Source organism: Pogonomyrmex barbatus, unplaced genomic scaffold (genome assembly GCF_055798465.1).
Source record: "Pogonomyrmex barbatus isolate J1 unplaced genomic scaffold, ASM5579846v1 scaffold3, whole genome shotgun sequence".
NCBI lineage: Eukaryota > Metazoa > Arthropoda > Insecta > Hymenoptera > Formicidae > Pogonomyrmex > Pogonomyrmex barbatus.
Genome location: NW_028297127.1, coordinates 12,626,010 through 12,644,302, shown reverse-complemented (window position 1 = coordinate 12,644,302; position 18,293 = coordinate 12,626,010). Strand labels below are relative to the sequence as shown.

Here is an 18,293-nt window from a genome sequence, read left to right as displayed (position 1 = left end):
AGGGTTTATTTATAAAGTGAGTTTATTTATAATGATATTCAGCATAAAAGACATAACAGTTATGTTATATGCAACAACTATGCAACGTCGTTACCAATAATATCAATAAAAAAAAAAAAAATATATATATATATATATATGTATATCGTAAGAAAGATATAAATAGAACTTTTTTTTTTAAATGCGAGTCATCTAATGATGCAAAAGCAACCATTTATTTTTATCTCGTATATTTCATATCTCATGCTAATATAACAGGAAAATACTTTTTATGAACGTGTAAACTCGAAATGTCATTTCCATTTAGAAATTAATACTTCGAATCTAAAAATATATGTTAAGTACGCGATATATGTTAAGAGTGTAGGAAGCCATTTGAAAGGTAAGAAAATTAAAAATAAATAAAAAGAATTTAAAAATTTAAAAAGCAGAGCTGTGTGTAATATCGTCTCAAGTATTTCTTTTCAATTTTAAATTTTAATTCCCATTTGCGCGCGCGCATGTGTGTGTAACAATTGTTATTATTTTAGACTTAAAAAAAATTATATTTATAGAAAAACACTAAATAGATTATTTAGTGAAGAATTAAACGTCATATGCGTTATTTCGCCTAATAATATCAGCGTGTATCTCATTGATCGAGAAATCCTTTCGGCATCTGGCAAAGAGGGGCCGCGATTGGCGTGCCCTTTCCGAGAAAGCATGTTCTATATAAATCCGATGCCCGAATGTTTGACAGAATAATTTTCACGTTAGCGGGGTGCATTATGCGTCTTTATGCTAGCGCCTGACCGTGTGCATTGTCATCGAAATAAGCCGTATCCCACATGACAGCTCCCTGATCTTTTATGATCGTATTTCGCGTATATACAGCGGCTCCCAGAAATATGGCAACCTTGACCGTATAGTAGTCCCAAAACTGGAAATTTGTCTTCGACCTATGTCTAGATCCATGCGATAGTCGTTTGTGATAGTGAAACGACCAGAAGCGTTTTTTAATGACGAGAGAGATCCTCCAAAGTCATAAAAATATTTAAAAAAATTATAAAATAAAAAATCATGAAAGTCATATAATAATATAATATTTCTTTAGAAACTATATACAAATCATATCTGACTTTAAAATACGGCAACTAAAGTATAAACACACACACACGCGCGCGCGTATGCATAAGTAGAAAAAGAAAAATTAAAATAAATTATATTTTCTAAATAACGAAAGTATAAAATAATGGAGATTATATTATATGCAGAAAATAATTGCAATGATATTGAAATACTTTTTTTATTATATTTATTTTTCTAATATTTTTTATTACTTTTAATTTTCATAATTAATTTATTGCGCAACTTTTAACTTAATTTTAAATTTGACGTGTTACCTTGTGCTTTCGATATAAGCTCCATTTTTTTCTCTTACTCACTCTATTCTGAATTTATAAATATAAAAATAATAATTGATATAGAGGATTATATTGGGGCGGAGCATAATCAAGCGTCACTTTCGAGAGATACTTGGTATAAAGAGGGGCAATACGACGACGTCAACCACGAGGAGGCTGCACGATCGAGCTTCTCAGGTCTGTCACTCGACACCAAATCAGACAGAATCTGTCAAAAATCTGTCAACCGGTCCACAATGCGAGCCGGGTTCTCACTTTGGGATTTTACCACACGTTGAAATCAGACCGGATAGAAAGGGGAATGGCGAGGGGGCAGACGGAGGATCGCCCGAAACTCGCGCGTCGGTATGTAAGTAAGATGGGCCCCTGCCACCTATATTTGACACCTTTCAGTCCAATAAAATAAAACGCTCCGCGGTGGAATGTGGTCGCTGCTTCGAGACACAGAAGCGTCATTTCTGGAGACGTGGAATGTCCCCGCGGAATAGTTGATCGGGGTTTCCTTTGCCTGTGCGAGTCGACGATCGCATCTCGGATGCTGATAAGGGTCCTCCCTTTCGTCGTCTCGGATTCGAAACGATAAGTCCAACCCGTGAGTCAAGTCGGTGGTCTCGAAAAACGAGAAAGGACTTCGAAATTTGTCATGATTCCATCGCGCGCGACGGCACGCTCTGGACGATCGATCCATCGCGGATTTTAAAGAGAGAGAGACTCGACGAATGACTCGACGAAAAACTCCCGCGGCATTTACATTCGGCCCCTAATCCGATAGGCATCGTTCCTCCAGATGTTTCAGATGGCAGGGACTTGTTTGTATTGAGATGCGTGGAGCAGATATATAATCTAGTCAATTTGACACCCTCATCGACGTTCTAATGGGTGCTTTCAACTCCGGACGAGCCAGTTAGATGCAGTTATCTCCTAGCAAATGCGTCTGCTTGTCTGTCGATCGCTGTCCCCAAATAGTTTATGATGTTAAGGATTTATTGATTGAAACTTTCTTCCTTAGACAGTTTACGAAAATCTTTTCGTAAACATCCCTTTACATAAACTTTGATATAATAAAAATTTGGATTAACCTTCAAGAAGGTTTTCAAGGTTTTGTTTGGAAAATTTTGTTATGATATCTTTTAACATACTAACATATTTAACATATATAGAACATATAATATTATTACAGAGATCACAAAACTCGTAATTAAACGACTTTCCAAAATTTAAATATATGTATATCGTGTGTGCGTACGTGCATGTGTATGTGTGTGTATGTATATGTTTTACTAATAAAGTCTTATAAAGTCATAGAGATATAGTTGGCGTAAAATATACACGTTTCAAGCTTTTATTTCTTCTTTTTCTGGATTAGTTATCAATGCTGTCGGCACTGTATGCAATGACACTTCCATGTATTTTTTAGGTGGCATAAACCTGAAAATGATAAAACTATATTTATAAGAATATATAACACCGAAAATAAATATATAAACGCGATAAAAGTACGCAAAATAAATTGATCTTAATAATCGAACTAAAATATTTGATGCAATGATGCAAAGTATACTTTAATCAAGAAATGGATTGCCTAGACTTAGAAAGGATGAATTTTTTGAACGAATATATCTATATTTTTTTTTCCGTTAATTTTTGAATGCATTATACATATGACACAAATATAACATATTTAATTATATATCGTTATCAAGAGATTAAGAGGAAATATCTTTGTTTCTTTAAAACTGCAAAACATTTCAAATGAAAGTTTATATCTTATTATGGAGCACTCCAATACGTACCTAGTTATGAATGGTGGGAAGTGATCTGGGTTAATGTCTCGTAAATCAGGAGCACCGCAGATGAAGCTAACTATCGTGCCGATCACCATCACGATTAGGGCTCCCAAGAGCGTATAATACATGAAGGATATTCTGTACATGAAGAAAGGCTCGTTCACAGACTCAACTTGTATCGGATTCTGTGTGGTTGTCGTATGATTGAATAAACCGGGCACATTCAGGCAACCCTCCGTCGTGGAGGGAAGTGATTCGTAGTAGAAATGATGATTGGCCATGTGCCATTGCGCGCCGACGATGATCCAGATCATCGTTACCATTGAGACCAGCCCGCCGATCACCGCCCCCTTGGTTGTCGCCCAGGGCACCAACATCCCCAGCGAGAACAGACCTAACATAGCACCGGCGGTGATACCGGTCACAGTCAGGGACAACTGAAAGATGTCGCCGAGACGGTCTACGAGGAACACCATGCCCACGCACAGGATGCCTATGAGTACCACCGTAATCTAAGGGTGACATGAACCATGATTTTGAAACGCATCCTGCATCACGGCATGTGTTTATAATTTCGGAATTTAACTATAAAGGAAATACATCTCCGAATTGTTTCTATTCTTATTTATTTAGTGAACTTCGCTTAACGAGATTGCAGTGTGTAAAATGAAGAAGAAGGAAAGACTGAGTGTCTTTTATCTTCCTGGCGGTTTCCATAATATATTCCCGCTTTTATTACCTTCATAATGTTGGCAGCTCTAGTCTCTTTGTCGTTGCTTTCTGGCATCCAACGATCGATGAAATCCTCGTAAATCGTGCCGGTAACTGTGTTCAGTCCGGCGCTCATCGTCGAAAGACCGGCGCTCACCAGACCAGCGAGAAAGAGGCCAGGAAGTCCTGGAACATTCTCGGCTACGTCCAGAACGTAATATGGCAGTATCTTGTCGCTTCTTGCTACTACCTAAAAACAAGGTAATTCCCTTCACTGGAATTTTCGCGAGAGGCAATTCATTTAATCCTTAATTGCTCGACTTTTTAATCTTACTTTAATTACACGATTTACTGCATTTTTCTGACGTGAGTATCGTCGTAAAAGAGATTTTTAATTTAAGAGAAAAAAGTTTAGAGATACGATAAATCTAATTAAAGAATAAATCTAATTAAAGAAAGTTTGCTTTTAAATAAATCTGGAAGGAATTTTACCGCGGGTTTAATCTCTTGCGTTATTCAAGAATTAAAAAATGACGGTCAATAACATTAAAATCCCTGGAAGAGTGATTTTGAAAAATATATGTCGTTAATCAAAGCGTCTGTCCTTTTTGAAACAAGAGATTTCTTCTTTAAACATTTTCTTGCTGTTATCAAAAGTAGCGGAGATACGCGCGATGCTTGAGTTAAGATACTTTGTAAACTCGAATTGAACTTATAATAAAATTGTATAGTTCTTCGATGACTCAGTTCTCTGTTTTGCATTTTTTAACTTCAATCTAATATATTCTATCTATTATATCTCATGGACATAAAATTTTTTAATTTTATGTTCTGTAGTTTTAAGATGCGAGTATTATTTACGTATGCAGCATTAGATTGCGATAAAAAACTATTAGATGATAAAGCCGAGACTTACGTGTGCGGTTATGGGATCGCATTTGTGATATCTGGCATACATCGTAAGGCCGGTGAAAACGGAAATCAATTTTACGACCACCAGGCCTACAGCCAGGAACCATATCGACCTATAAAGATGAAACTATTGCGTGTATAAAAACTACACCATTTATTATGATTCACGAATTTCCATCCTCTAAAAATGATGTATATTTACTTATATACTTTGAGATTAACTTTTATCTTTGATTACTCAATTCTATTATGGAATTAACTTGTGTGTCTTACTTCTATCACAAAGTTAAATTACATGTTCTTTTACTAAGAATTTATTATGTTATACGCAAGATGACAAAATTTTTTTTCAATTCTTTAATTGACAGGCGATTGTTCTACCATTATATAATATTTTAATGATTAATGCCATTTCTATTATAAGTAATTTTAGAAAACAAATATTTTCACAAATATTTCACACTTACTTTTGTGCTTCCTTAATATTCGGCACTGCCAGAAACCGTTGCATAGAAACCTGACTAATGCCCAGACCTGCTAGCCACGTCATTACCATCCCCACTGACATACCCCAAAATGAATTTCTAGTGAAAGGACTGGGGTCCATACTGTGTGAAAAAGGATTAAGAATATTAGTCAATTTGCAGATAATAAGATATGGATCTGTAGATTTTAGAAAAATGATATTAGATCGATGGTAATTACAAGGTAGTATCTCTCAATGTTAACATTAAAATATTAAATAATTGAGTTCCAAATAATTGCAATTAATCTTTAATACATTTTATTATATTAGATAAATAAGCATACTATATATTACTATATATCAATGCATCACTGCATCAAAAATCTTACACTAACGTACAGCAACCCTATGAAAAGAATTAATATGCATTAAATCCGACACTCGTAGACAATGATGTATAATATTTAAAAATGTTGACATTTAAAAGATAATAAAATGCAATGCAATTTAATATTTAGAAAAGCGAAAAAGCACATTGTCAAAACGCGTTATCAAATTGCGTGTGATTAATTTGAAATCGATGCATTTCAATTAGATAGCGTGCAAGTCTTGATGAAATGATGCAATACACATGAGTTCATACAATGCTTTTATATTTTCTATTTACTCCATTTTAACGTAATGAACAATCTCTCTCTCTCTCTCTCTCTCTCTCTCTCTCTCTCTCATTCACTGACTCTCTTTCCCCTTTCTCTTTTTTATTAATAAATTGTAACATAGAAATACACCTGTTCTTACTTCCAAAATACAATTCTACCACCCTTCTCGGCTATTCTCCAAGTCTCACCGACGCCGCCCACGGCGATCGTTCCTAGTATCAAAACGGCAACGAGACTTCCGACAGTCACCATCATCTGAACCGTATCCGCCCATACGACAGCCTTCAGACCTCCCTGTGAAAGATTTTTTTTTTTTTTTTTCAAAGAGAGATTACTCGTACACAATAAAGGTATCAGTGTCAGTCACGGTGCGACGTGCACAGAATCAAACGGTTGGGGAGGCAGTGAAACGTAAGCCCGGGGGGAGAAATCATAATACAATTGCGTAATGATGTTACAATGGAAAGCTATGATACGTGTATTTTATAAATCATTACCAGCATGAATTTCGTTGTATATCAAGAGATCTAGCACATTTTAGCATAATTAATAATATTTTAATAATAATAAGTTGATTTAATCACAGTAATCACATTGTTCGTAAATTGTATAAACATCACGTAATGCATCAGGTTATCTAAGTTTGTGTATTCTAAAAAAAAAAAAGGGGGGGGGGAAAGTAATCCTCAGCAAATATCAATATTATCGTTGTATATGTTAAAATTTCAAGGAGCGTTTGTTCTTTCTCGTCAGTCTCCAGAGACATTGAAGTTATCTCTGCGAGAGTAAGCAATGCACATTTCGTATATACATATATTACTATCTAGCGTACTATTATTCAAACAAGCGTAAGACAAAGGCAAATAATGGTCGATTTCGTCATTTCGTTTTTTGTGTATTTTATTCGAACGGTGTGCGGCAATGCAGTCATTACTTTATGGGCGCGATACCGCATCGTAAATAATCTAGCAACTTGCAAAACTGATAAAATTATGTTCATCAAATCCTCAGATAATTCCACTCTAAATAATCATTTATTCGGTAGCTGTCGCACAGTTGTATGTTTTATTTAATTAAATAACTATGATATTCTCTGATAATGTTACGGCTTTAAGTTGAAGTGCGCGAAACACACGTTATTCAAAAGTTTCGTAGTCTTCAAACATGATCCCATAATTTTTACGACCTCAGAGAAATCTTTGTTTCAATATGCAAATATTAATAAACAATGTCTAATGACGATATCTAATATATCTCATTCAGACGGCGAACCTTGAGGAATATAATGTCTATACGAATCTGTCATAAGAAAAGAAATGCAAACTTGCAAAAATATTGAACTACTCTTTTTCTTAAAGAATTTAAGGTATATTGCAAATTTTGTAATTTCTGTGCAATCCTTCGTTTGATATTCATTATGAAAATCAAGCACTTAAATTATAAAATAAATCTATAAAAAAAGTTTTTGTTCTGAGCATGAAACAAGACTAAATATTGATTTTTAAATTTGCTAAAGGCAAATTTTATCACTAAATTTATATATCATCTCCAAAAACTCAAGGTTAAAGATAAAGAATTATAAAGTTTATGAAAAGCATAAAAAATTCTATAAACTATATATAAAAAATATTTAATGCATATTTTATTGCATACAAAAGAGTACATAACTTCAATTACGTCCAAATAAGAACTATGAACAAGTATTCCGAAAATTTGATTCCCAATGCTTCTTACTTTTAAAAAATAAAATCTACATGAAACATTTAGTCCGGAGTCCCCCGTTCCAGAGTTAGAAGAAAAACTTTTCTTTGTAAACTTGTGCAATTATTTGAAAATGTATAACGTATATCACTTACGATAGTCGTGTAGAAAATGCAAACCATGCATATCACCGGCGCGACGTAATGCAGATTCATCCCAGTCGCTTGCGAGAAGGCTAACGCCGGCACATAAATTATTAATGGCACGTAGATTACAAGCGCAAGAGTGTAGAGAAAGGATGCTAATTGCCGAACCGGCCTGGCGAATCTAATTTCCAGATATTCAAAGGTGCTTGTCAGTTGCAGTTTATAAAACACCGGCAGGTATACGCATATGATTATGGTGCAACTGATGAAAGACGTGAAAATGCACGCCGCGTATTGAGTCCCGTATTGATACACTTCGGAAGGCACGCCGAGCAAAGATACTCCCGATATGTGACTGAAATCAATTTTATCCTCATTAGAAATAATTCTTTTCTTTTGACATATTATTAAATAAACAATTTAACCAATCAGAGATTGTCTTTTCGATTACATTTTTTTTTCCTACTTATTTTATCCTTAATGAAGTATTATCGAAAATAATATGAATAATATATAGGAATGGACGAATCATATTAAATCACCTTGCTATTAGGCTCATTGCTATTGGAAAAAAGGACATGGTTTTGCCACCGAGTAGGTATTCCGTAGTATTGTCTTGCTTTGTGCTGAAGAAACCAAAGTAGATACCGATGAGGACGCTGACGCCCAGCAAACCGCCGAATAGGGTATAATCGGTCCATCCGAAAGTGAGTTCCTTTAGCTCGTGGCCCGCGAAAAATGGTTCCGTGCCATTGACGGTCATTCTGAATTCACTAGCTCAAAGGATCTCCGTTAATGGATTTTCAGGAATTCAAATATCCGCGACGCGTTTTAGAGTACGCACACAAGATGTAATCGCTAGATTATCTCGCATTTTACATTCTATAGAGAATTTGTTAGAAAGTAGAGATTATTGGTCTAATATATACATAAATGCTGATTAAAATGAATTAATAAGAAAAAAAATATTTGCAATAATGTATTCCACGTCATGTTATATTTTATACTAATAAAAAGTAATAAAAACATTTGAAATTTAAAATGAAATCAATTCAAAAGAAATTGATCAAAATCCTGCTGCATGCTAAATAGTATGCAATGAATCACACATAAATTAAACTGCATTTATGATTAAATAACTATTGATTTTTTTTTAATATTACATTCTTTACTACGCTGGATTCGGATTGGTTTCTTTTAATTGCTTTATTTTTAATTACTTCTCTTTAAAAAAATTTGCCTTTTAATTGCTCAAATAAATTATTTTGTATTCAAATAGAAGTAAACTTAGACTCATCCTATCCTTCAAATATTATACATGTTCAAATTTGTTGCGAATGTCAATTATACATACATGTTTCGGTTACGTTCTTCTTATTGCACGACTTAAGTTCCGCATTCGTATGTGGAGATGGGTATCCAATACACTGCACCGGAGATAAGGCAATTGAATTTCGGAAAATTGTCGTTTATACGTCGGCGATCTAATCATGTATATATCTAATAATAGAACAGCCTCGCTGGAATTTGGAAAAGTACCGAACGAAATCTGCATACCCACTGACAATGATGACGTGCAATGCGATCCTATATGTTAGGCCAACATTTAGCGTGATGTCAGTCTGATTTACGGTATATAGATAAAACGGTGCGATTCGCAAATAGATGAGAATCCTTAAATAGGCATCTTTACACTGCACTCCATGCCAAAATTAATTTCATTGCCGATATCGTTGGTTGCTTGTTTGCCAAAAATTTGCACGGACTCTCGGTCGTATATCCTTCGCGATAACACAGTGACGTATTCCTTAGAACGATCTCATAAGCAATTCCTGTCGAATATGAGAGATATCAAAATAGAAATATGTTATCGTTTTATGATCAAATATTTTTTATTGAAAGTAATATCACTTTAAGTCGTTGTCAGGCGCTTACACATGCACGTTAGATGCACGTGGTTTTTTATTGCTCCATCTTTATGTTAACAGAGAAATTTAAGAACAAGAATAGTGATTTAATGTACCAGAATACGCATATTTTATTATACATCTCTGCCAGAATAGGATAATTCTTAAAATATACATATTTTAATAATTATACTGTTATATGTATTTAATTATAACATCTGCCACATGATTATTGTACACCATACAGTAACCATTCAGTTAATTGTTGCATTTTTTGTTGTTTCTCATTTGTATTACATTTGCCCAATATTTTCTCTAAGGCTTGCATTTCATCAGATTCAAAGTCCTTCATGGGATTCAGAGGAGTGATCATCATGCTCGGTAAAGTAACGTCGTAGTAAAGAAAAATCTAGAAGATAGAAAAAATATAGTTAGTATTTTCATAATCATGAACTATGTTATTCATTTGTATATAAATAAAAACCTTGTTGTTGAAGGTATTGTACACTAGACTAGGACTAGACGTTCCCGGGATTACATTGTAATTTCCTGTGCAAAAAGCTCTGACCGGTTCCTCAAATTGAAAGCGTACGCTGTGCCGTTGTTGATCCAAGATATAAGTCTGACCGTCCCACGCACAAGCGATTATCTCGTCGGAACCATCGCCTGTGACGTCCAATCGACAAAGAGCGAATATCTGATGATCTACTTGCATAGCCCTATAAAAGAACATTGCGGTATATTTGTAAATATACAAATTTAAATATCGCTACTCATGATTACTTACCATAAAATGACTTCATCCTGTACTAACATGATAGTTCCATCAAGCGTTGCTAAGGCATAAGGTTTACCTTTCGGAGCGTTTTCATGATCAACTACATCGTCTGAATCTGTATCATTTTTTACATCTTGATTCACATTGTTGCTGTTATTATTATTATTCTGATTACTACTATCGATTTTATTATTATTGTGGGAAAAATGTGAAAAAGATGATAACAAGGTATCTTTCATAGTTTTCATATTTTCGAATTTTCCAAGAATAACCTTGCCACCGATAAAGTTGCCGTCCATCTCATCAGTGCTTGAAGATTCGATGGGACTATAAAATCTAACTGGTCCTTGATTTCCCACTGTAAAATCTCTCTGAAATTCGCCGGCCATATCCAGACTATTTTTCCGAATCAGCGGTTGCGAGTAATTTCTTTTGAACTCGAGTGATGTAGGTTTGAAGGTTTTCAAGTCCAGTTGGCTATCATCCGTGAAACTTTGTTTCGGCAATTTATCTTTAGGCACGTAACTAGACAATTTAGGCTCAAGCGTCGAAATAAACGGCGTTATTCCTGGCTCTAAATCTCCAATAATCTCTGTTGAAATATTTTGATTGCGCATCCTAGATATCCCTAATGTTTGATAATCTACAGCCTCACAGGAATTATTCTTTGATTGACTATCTTCACGGTTGCACTTGATTCGCATGAATGTACCACCAGGTTGTGCAACAAGTAGAGTCGGCGTACCATCACCAGTATGCTAAAATTGTTGTATCGTTTAATGTCTAATTGAAAAGTCGAGCAAACTTACTTGTAAGTGAAGTTCAATTGCAATTATATGAAGGGCCTCTTCGAAGATTACAACATGTAATACTTCCTTCGTGTCGTCAGATGTCACATCGGTTTAGAAAAATTTCAAAATGAAACAGGCCCGCCTGGTCCCCATCACGACCTGCCATCTTATCCTCAATTTTTAGAGAGTAATTAAAATTGCTGTAAACTTGTTCACATAGGGAGGGAGAAAATCTGACTAAGGTTTTTTTAAGAGTTTATTTTTGGGAAGGATTGTAATCTCTTCGAAGGAGGTCCTTCATATAATTGTAGTCGAACTTCACTTATAGGTAAGTTCGCTCCACTTTTCAATTATATTTCGCGCCTCCTTCTTTAGATTACAACATGTAGTTATTTAGAAGAGCAGCAATTTTATTTTAATATTTTATAGTATTTTAATTTTTATCCTCATAGGTATATCTTTATTCAGAATTTGTAACCAGTAAACAAAAGAAAATTTAACATTTGATATCATTTAATGTCTATATTACTCTGGATTTTAGACCAAAAATTTTTTAAATCAAAGAAAATAAACCCTATATATGCTAATTTACTTTTCATAACTTAAAACAGCATTCGCAAATGTGTCTGGTTTTTTAACTATTATCTATTATAATCTATTATAATCTATTATAAAATTTTGCAAAGATTTGTGATGCCTCACTCAGCTGTTCTTCTGATAGTTCCAAGATCTATACCCTTCTTAAATGCTGCTGATGTAGATGCATGCCATACCGAATACGCTTTGAAAATCGATGTGTCTATTTTATTTTTTTGTAATGATTTTTTGATCCATCTAATCTCTGTGATCCAACACGCCTATACGGCTTCTTTGTAGCTATAAATAAGTTGCTTTCTTCTCCTCTTAAATTTTCTGTTACATGTAAATATCTAGTGAGCACTGTTGCTACACATAAACTCGGCATAAATTTCTTTTTAAATTTAGGCAAAATTAATGGCTAAAATTTTCCTGGTCCTGAAGTCTTAATTCTATTATCAATATGCAATCTGTTATTGCTTGTTTCAAAAATATTTGATATCCTTATACTTGTATAAGCTGTACATAAGGCTAATAAGGTGACCATTTTCTCTGTCAACTGAATTAAGGAGAAGGTTTATAATGGATACAATTTTTCTAGGTATTTCAATACGATAGAAACATCCCATGTGAAGATATATTTTGATCTCATCGGTTTCAAATTAAAAACCCCTTTTAAGAAACTTGCTTATTATCTTATTTTCTCCTATTTTATTTTTTGAAATTAAAGAAATCGCACTTCTGACTGTATTGATAGTACTATATGACGTTTTCAGTCTGAATCTTTCCGTTAAAAACCGTAGTATTTTATTCACCGATGGATTAAAGAATTCTTCTCTTGAGCCTCTATAAAATATCCAACATAACTTCAAGACCGATTGATATTGCTTAAGTGTTGCCTCAGATAGTAATGCAAGTAAACTCTTTATGGTTTGCCTTAGTACGATTTTATCTATAAATGCCTGTCCGATAATCTTTCTACCATTAAATTTATGTGTCTCTGAAATATTTTGTCTACACTTTTCAAAACTATCGGCTATGCATAAGATGTTGTTCAAATAAAGATTTCACAGATTTCCATCCTCTAATTCTTAAATGGTTAATAACTGGTTTTAAAACTTTGGTAAACACTCTAGAACTAGTGCATAAACCAAACGGTAAACAACAGTAAACTGATAAATTGTACCAGAAAATTTGAATCTTAAGTATTTTCTACTCCTCTTATGAATCGGAATTGAGAAATATGCATTCTCTAAGTTTATCTTCGCCATAAAATCTCTAGGAAATATTAATCTTGTTATCGTTTTTATATCTTCCAACTTTAAATGAGTAATACGAATAAATCCATCTAATCTTTTTAAATTTAGAATGAATTTATATGTACCATTTGGTTTCTGCACTAGAAAATAAGACGATAAGAATTATTTTTTTTTGTGTTTTTGCATTTTTTAATAGCTCCTTTTTCTAACAAAATTTTAATAACTTTTCTGATATCGTTTAATACTTTAGTTGAATCAATTCTAACTTTAGGTGCTTTCTCCTGATGAACTCTTTTACTAAATTTAATCTTATATCCATTAATTAGAAGATCCCGAATGTCTTTATTATTTATAATCTGTTGCCACCTGCCAATAAAGTTTTTTAATCTACCAGCTATACTAACTTTTACTTGTACTTGTTTTATCCTCTCAGTCTGAAGGCTTCCTTGGTTTCTTGGTGCAAAATCTGTCCTCAGATTGTTTGTTGGTTTCCTTCCTCTGAAGAACAATCTTGTTCTGACCTGTTTTGATACATATGAATTGCCCATATTTCTGGGATATGGCTTTCTATATGGGCTTTTTAAGTTTAAAGGCTACTTCGACGTGTATGGTTGATTTAGGAGATTCTGTGGCTGAATTTTTAACTTCATTTTTTTGGCTCATTTTTTCAAATGTTTTAACCTCCTTTATTTTTTCTCCTAGACCTTCATCAAATAATAAACTGTCAGGCGTTGTCTTTAGGATATTTTTAACTTCTAGTAGGACATTTTTAACTTCTCGCGATAGTTTTGGTACGATGACGAACTGACTTTCTACATCTTGTCTGATTATAATGCAGTTCAGATAGTAATTTTACCGCATCAAACAGTCATCTAAGGTTTCACTGTCTTGCCACTCGTACAAGTATTGGAAACTTCCACATTTTTTCATACATGAAGCAGATTATAATCCTTGTTGTCTTGTCGCTCATACAAGCTTCTAAAATTCATACTTCTAAAATTTATCAATACTATTCTTTGTCTTGCCACCTGTGCAAACGCTTCGAGAGAAAAAATTTATCAATGCTATTGTTTGTCTTGCCGCTCGTGCAAGCACTTCCTTATGCCTGGTCTTTGTCTTGCCACTATGCTATTTGGAAAACTTAACCTGACTTGATTCCTTTTGTTTTTTAATGTAAAAATTTTTTATATAAAGATATCTTTATTTTGCGCCTAAAAGAAGCATTCGTTACCTCCTAACATCCTCTTCTTGCTCACTCTCTCTTGAATTATCAGACAAGTTTATTTCTCTTTCTTCGTCTTCTAAGAACCTAATTTGTTCTGTCATTTCTTTAAGTCTTTTCTTCATTTCCAAAATTTTTACCCTTTCTCTCTTTTTTTTGACCATGATTATAATCTTTTTATTCACCAACTTTCTGATCTGACTTCCAGCGCACATCGAAAGAAATTGAGGATAAGATGGCAGGTCGTAGGGGCCATGCGGGCCCGTTTCATTTTGAAATTTCTTAAACCGATGTGACATTTGGTGACACGAAGGAAGTACTATATGTTGTAATCTAGAGAAGGAGGCGCGAAATATAATTGTATAATAATGATATTAATATATCATACTGTTGCATCTCTCCCATTCTAATATCCGACCGAAGCATAACTATGATTTCCAAATTTTGACGATAAAAATACAGGGTCCCTAGTGAGATTTTTTTTTATATAATTATAAATAACTTTACTCAATAAAGCTCAAGTTATTTTGTACTTGAGTTTTTTTCGTATGCAACGAATGATAAAAATGCTTGACGCAGCGATATATAATGAATTTCATATTTCAACTTGACATACTTGCAGTGTAACTGTTCCTATTTGATTAGTACATTCCCATTTATTTAGGCCAACTAATTTTCCTGTCCCCACATCAGCATTACTTGACCATCTGTAAGATCTTACAACACGATCCGTCAGACCAAGAATCATTTCATTAGCACCATCTTTATCGACATCAGCTATCAGCACTGTCTTTGTATTAGTTGGAATTCTTTGTATATGTACACATTCCATTTTTCCAGAGAGTTCACTAATTTCATTAGTATTGTCAATGTGTTCTATATTTTGAGAATTTCCTATATCTGCAAAAATATCTTATAAATTATCTAAATTTTTGTTAAAATTATATCAAAATCTTTTAAAACACAAATACCAGTAGTTGTCTTGAAATCTTGTTCATTCGTATTACCAACATGTTGGCCTACAGGTATGCTTGTGTTATTAGGATTAACAGATCTAGGACTGTAAAATATATGCGTCCAACCATCACCACAAATGACAACAAGTGCATTGCGACCATAATTAAAAATATCTCCAATTGCTACACTAGTTATAAGCCCAAGGCCAATGATTTTCTGCCACAACTCTGATCCCTATTACATAAGACCAAATATTATCTCTAGTTTTGAAAGGCAATTCTAATTATAAATTTGTAGTTTATATTTACTTTAAAAATATAAAGTTCTCCTTCAGCAGTGCCAACAACTAATTCATTATCACCATCGTTATCGACATCTCCTATGGTTAAGCCATGCCTGTACATAATAATTTTTATTATAAACCAATTAGTAAGTTAAAACAATAACAATTGAGCTTACCTGCATACAGTACCAGGTAGTTCCCATTGTAATCTCTTTACAAAGCTAACAGCCCTCATGACTGGGTTTGGTTATAGGATGTAACTGTTGCCACCGACTCGGTGGCCAAACTATATGAGTAGCTTTCGCTGTTACCAGACCCAGAGATATTGGCCCAAAGGTATTAGAATCCATAGAATGCCCAATGTGATCTCCTTCCAACCAGCAATGACCTTCTGGTATCTATATTCCAAAAAGATCAGAATTATGTATGAATAAAGACATATATAGATATGAAGGAATAATACTAAGCCGCGATATTAGTTTGTTTACAGCCTACACAAGCATATTACACATCCAAATTACTAATTACTTCTATATATGAAATCCATACTTGAAGAGCACTGATTTTGTATCCATGCGTGCCTATAATATCCCCGGCAAGTCCGATGACTCTCTTGATCAGGGTTTGGTTTGGCACCTTCGGAGACACGACGCACACTATGTCGCCACGCTGTATCTTATGATTTCGAATGGCCCAGCGATTTAGGAATACGTAATCGGGATACCGCAGATCTGGATTCAGCGCGGGCTGCATAGAGATACCATCCACCCTCGCAACATATCCGATTGTGTCGCAAAAAGCAATCCCGATCGGGATGCCGATTAAAACGTTACGAAAGAAACGTGGGATTTTCATCTATTAAATCTCCAGAGGAAAGAACGTGCGAGGCGCTCCTCTGTTCTCGACGTGCTTCGTCACGCTGGCAGCGTGAAGGATAAATCATCACTCACGTTGTTTGTGCAACTAATCTGGTTTTAAATATCTTACGTGTCAGCACGGATATCACATAATATTTAGCATAAAGATAATGTATAAAGAAATCTGTCAACATAGGTTATACTTTTGAAATTTTGAAAGTGTAATGCAGCTGACATCACATCACATCACATTTTGTCAAAAGGGATATTAAGAAATTTGTAAAGTGAAATGTTGTATATGCAATTAATTTTTTTCTATTAAACAAGGAAACAAGGAGAGAAAAAAGAAAAGCGTGATGAAACTACGTGAGATATTTGAAGGTATGTATTTTTGTCTGTGTTACTACATGCACCTGCGTGTGAACAGCTGTGAATAGTTACGAGCTTGCGCGGATCGCTGACTGCAGGTGCGGACTCAAATCAAAGATTTGTTCTTTTTGACTAAACTGGTTGTATTAATTTACAGTTTATTTTTCTCTATTTATACTGAAAGAAGAAAGATACATTCTGAACTAGTGCAATCAGTCCAGTTAAAAAGAACAAATCTCATGTGTAGCGAGAAGAGAACTATATTTTGACAAAAACTCACTTTAAGAGCGAATATACGATTTAGAAAATAAAGATATATGTAGTCTTTTGTGATAAGAAATATTGCATATATAATATGAAAATAAATATATGAAAATAAAATACGTAGTACAGTCAGTGTATAGAACTTCTGCACCTAAACAGTTCTTAAAGAAAATTATTTTAATACTTTATGTAAATATTCCTAACAAGTAACAAATATTATTTGTTGTAAAGTAAAATTAATGAGATAAAAAATATAGAAAACTTAATTGTATATGTAATAAAAGATTGCACTTTTCTAAACATGCGCAAATAGCAATAATACAATAAGTATGATTTTTAATTGTATATTAAGATTACATATTTATTTTTTTATAATAATATCGAACCTATATTAAGATGATTAATAGCACTTGTATTGTGAAACAGTTGTCTTTATTATGCAACAAGTAACGCTAATTTTTAATAAAAATCAGTACTAATTATTTAACAAGTTATATAATATCTTATTTATGCATTTAAAACAGCTTATCTATCATATAGATTGCTTTGTCACTAAAATTTATCTACATAGCGTATTTAATAATTACGAATATTATCAATTTCATTACCTCGCATAAATACTTCCTTACAATAAAAGAACTTATTTCGATATAAACTGAAGAGATCTAATTAAGTATAAATGTATGAGTAATATTGAATTTAAAACCAAATGTCATAGATTTATGTATACTAGAATAATATTAAAGGACATTCCATACTTTGTTAATGTCGTGTTTTAACTTTGTTTATACTCTTAATATGTAATATTATTTCATGGACATCTTCATGCAATATAAAATATAACTATATCAAGAATGCTGATATACTTGTAATATTATACTTGTAATATTGATCAACTACATCTTTATATATATATGAAAATCTTTGTATTATTTGCTCAATCATTTATCTCGTTTTTTCATTATGCTGTTGCCATTGATTTTTATGTAAAAGCAATTAAAGATAATAAAATTAGAAATTTATTTGATTTATTTGATTGATATTACTCTAAAATAGAGAAAAATTTATACATATTTCTATATTTTTCAAAATTATTTTTTATAAATTATGAATAATTTTATATGATATAAAATAATCATCTATTAATTATAAGATTTTGTTTATAATAAATTTTCTATATACTTTAAATAAATATATTTTAATTTACATTTACAAACTGAAGTCAGAAAAATAGAAATAATAAGG

General features: G+C 33.2%; 3 protein-coding genes across 5 annotated transcripts; all 3 read right to left on the bottom strand.

Moving 5' to 3' along the window:
- Window positions 1-2,516: 2,516 nt before the first annotated feature.
- LOC105422487 (sodium-coupled monocarboxylate transporter 1) lies at window positions 2,517-9,495 on the bottom strand. Of its 2 annotated transcripts, XM_089078828.1 has the most exons (10): window positions 9,343-9,495; window positions 9,140-9,212; window positions 8,328-8,558; window positions 7,795-8,140; window positions 6,078-6,232; window positions 5,281-5,421; window positions 4,818-4,926; window positions 3,930-4,151; window positions 3,197-3,702; window positions 2,517-2,831 (listed from the first exon to the last, which is right to left on the bottom strand). In XM_089078828.1, exons 3-10 carry the CDS (start codon window positions 8,546-8,548, stop codon window positions 2,738-2,740), a joined length of 1,794 nt encoding a protein of 597 aa, XP_088934954.1. In that variant the 5' UTR covers window positions 8,549-8,558; window positions 9,140-9,212; window positions 9,343-9,495; the 3' UTR covers window positions 2,517-2,737. The 2 variants fall into 2 exon arrangements, with proteins under 2 accessions (XP_088934954.1, XP_011630170.2); XM_011631868.3 differs by having other exon boundaries at window positions 8,328-8,667; window positions 9,140-9,495.
- A 303-nt stretch (window positions 9,496-9,798) lies between these two features.
- On the bottom strand, window positions 9,799-15,875 carry LOC105422486 (KICSTOR complex protein ITFG2). The gene is made up of 7 exons (XM_011631865.2): window positions 15,735-15,875; window positions 15,584-15,671; window positions 15,290-15,509; window positions 14,935-15,218; window positions 10,480-11,228; window positions 10,177-10,411; window positions 9,799-10,101 (listed from the first exon to the last, which is right to left on the bottom strand). Exons 1-7 carry the CDS (start codon window positions 15,791-15,793, stop codon window positions 9,922-9,924), a joined length of 1,815 nt encoding a protein of 604 aa, XP_011630167.2. The 5' UTR covers window positions 15,794-15,875; the 3' UTR covers window positions 9,799-9,921.
- Window positions 15,780-18,187, bottom strand: LOC105422560 (mitochondrial inner membrane protease subunit 2). Of its 2 annotated transcripts, none has more exons than XM_089078829.1 (2): window positions 16,087-18,187; window positions 15,780-15,956 (listed from the first exon to the last, which is right to left on the bottom strand). In XM_089078829.1, exons 1-2 carry the CDS (start codon window positions 16,411-16,413, stop codon window positions 15,780-15,782), a joined length of 504 nt encoding a protein of 167 aa, XP_088934955.1. In that variant the 5' UTR covers window positions 16,414-18,187. The 2 variants fall into 2 exon arrangements, with proteins under 2 accessions (XP_088934955.1, XP_088934956.1); XM_089078830.1 differs by having other exon boundaries at window positions 16,108-18,187.
- Window positions 18,188-18,293: the final 106 nt, after the last annotated feature.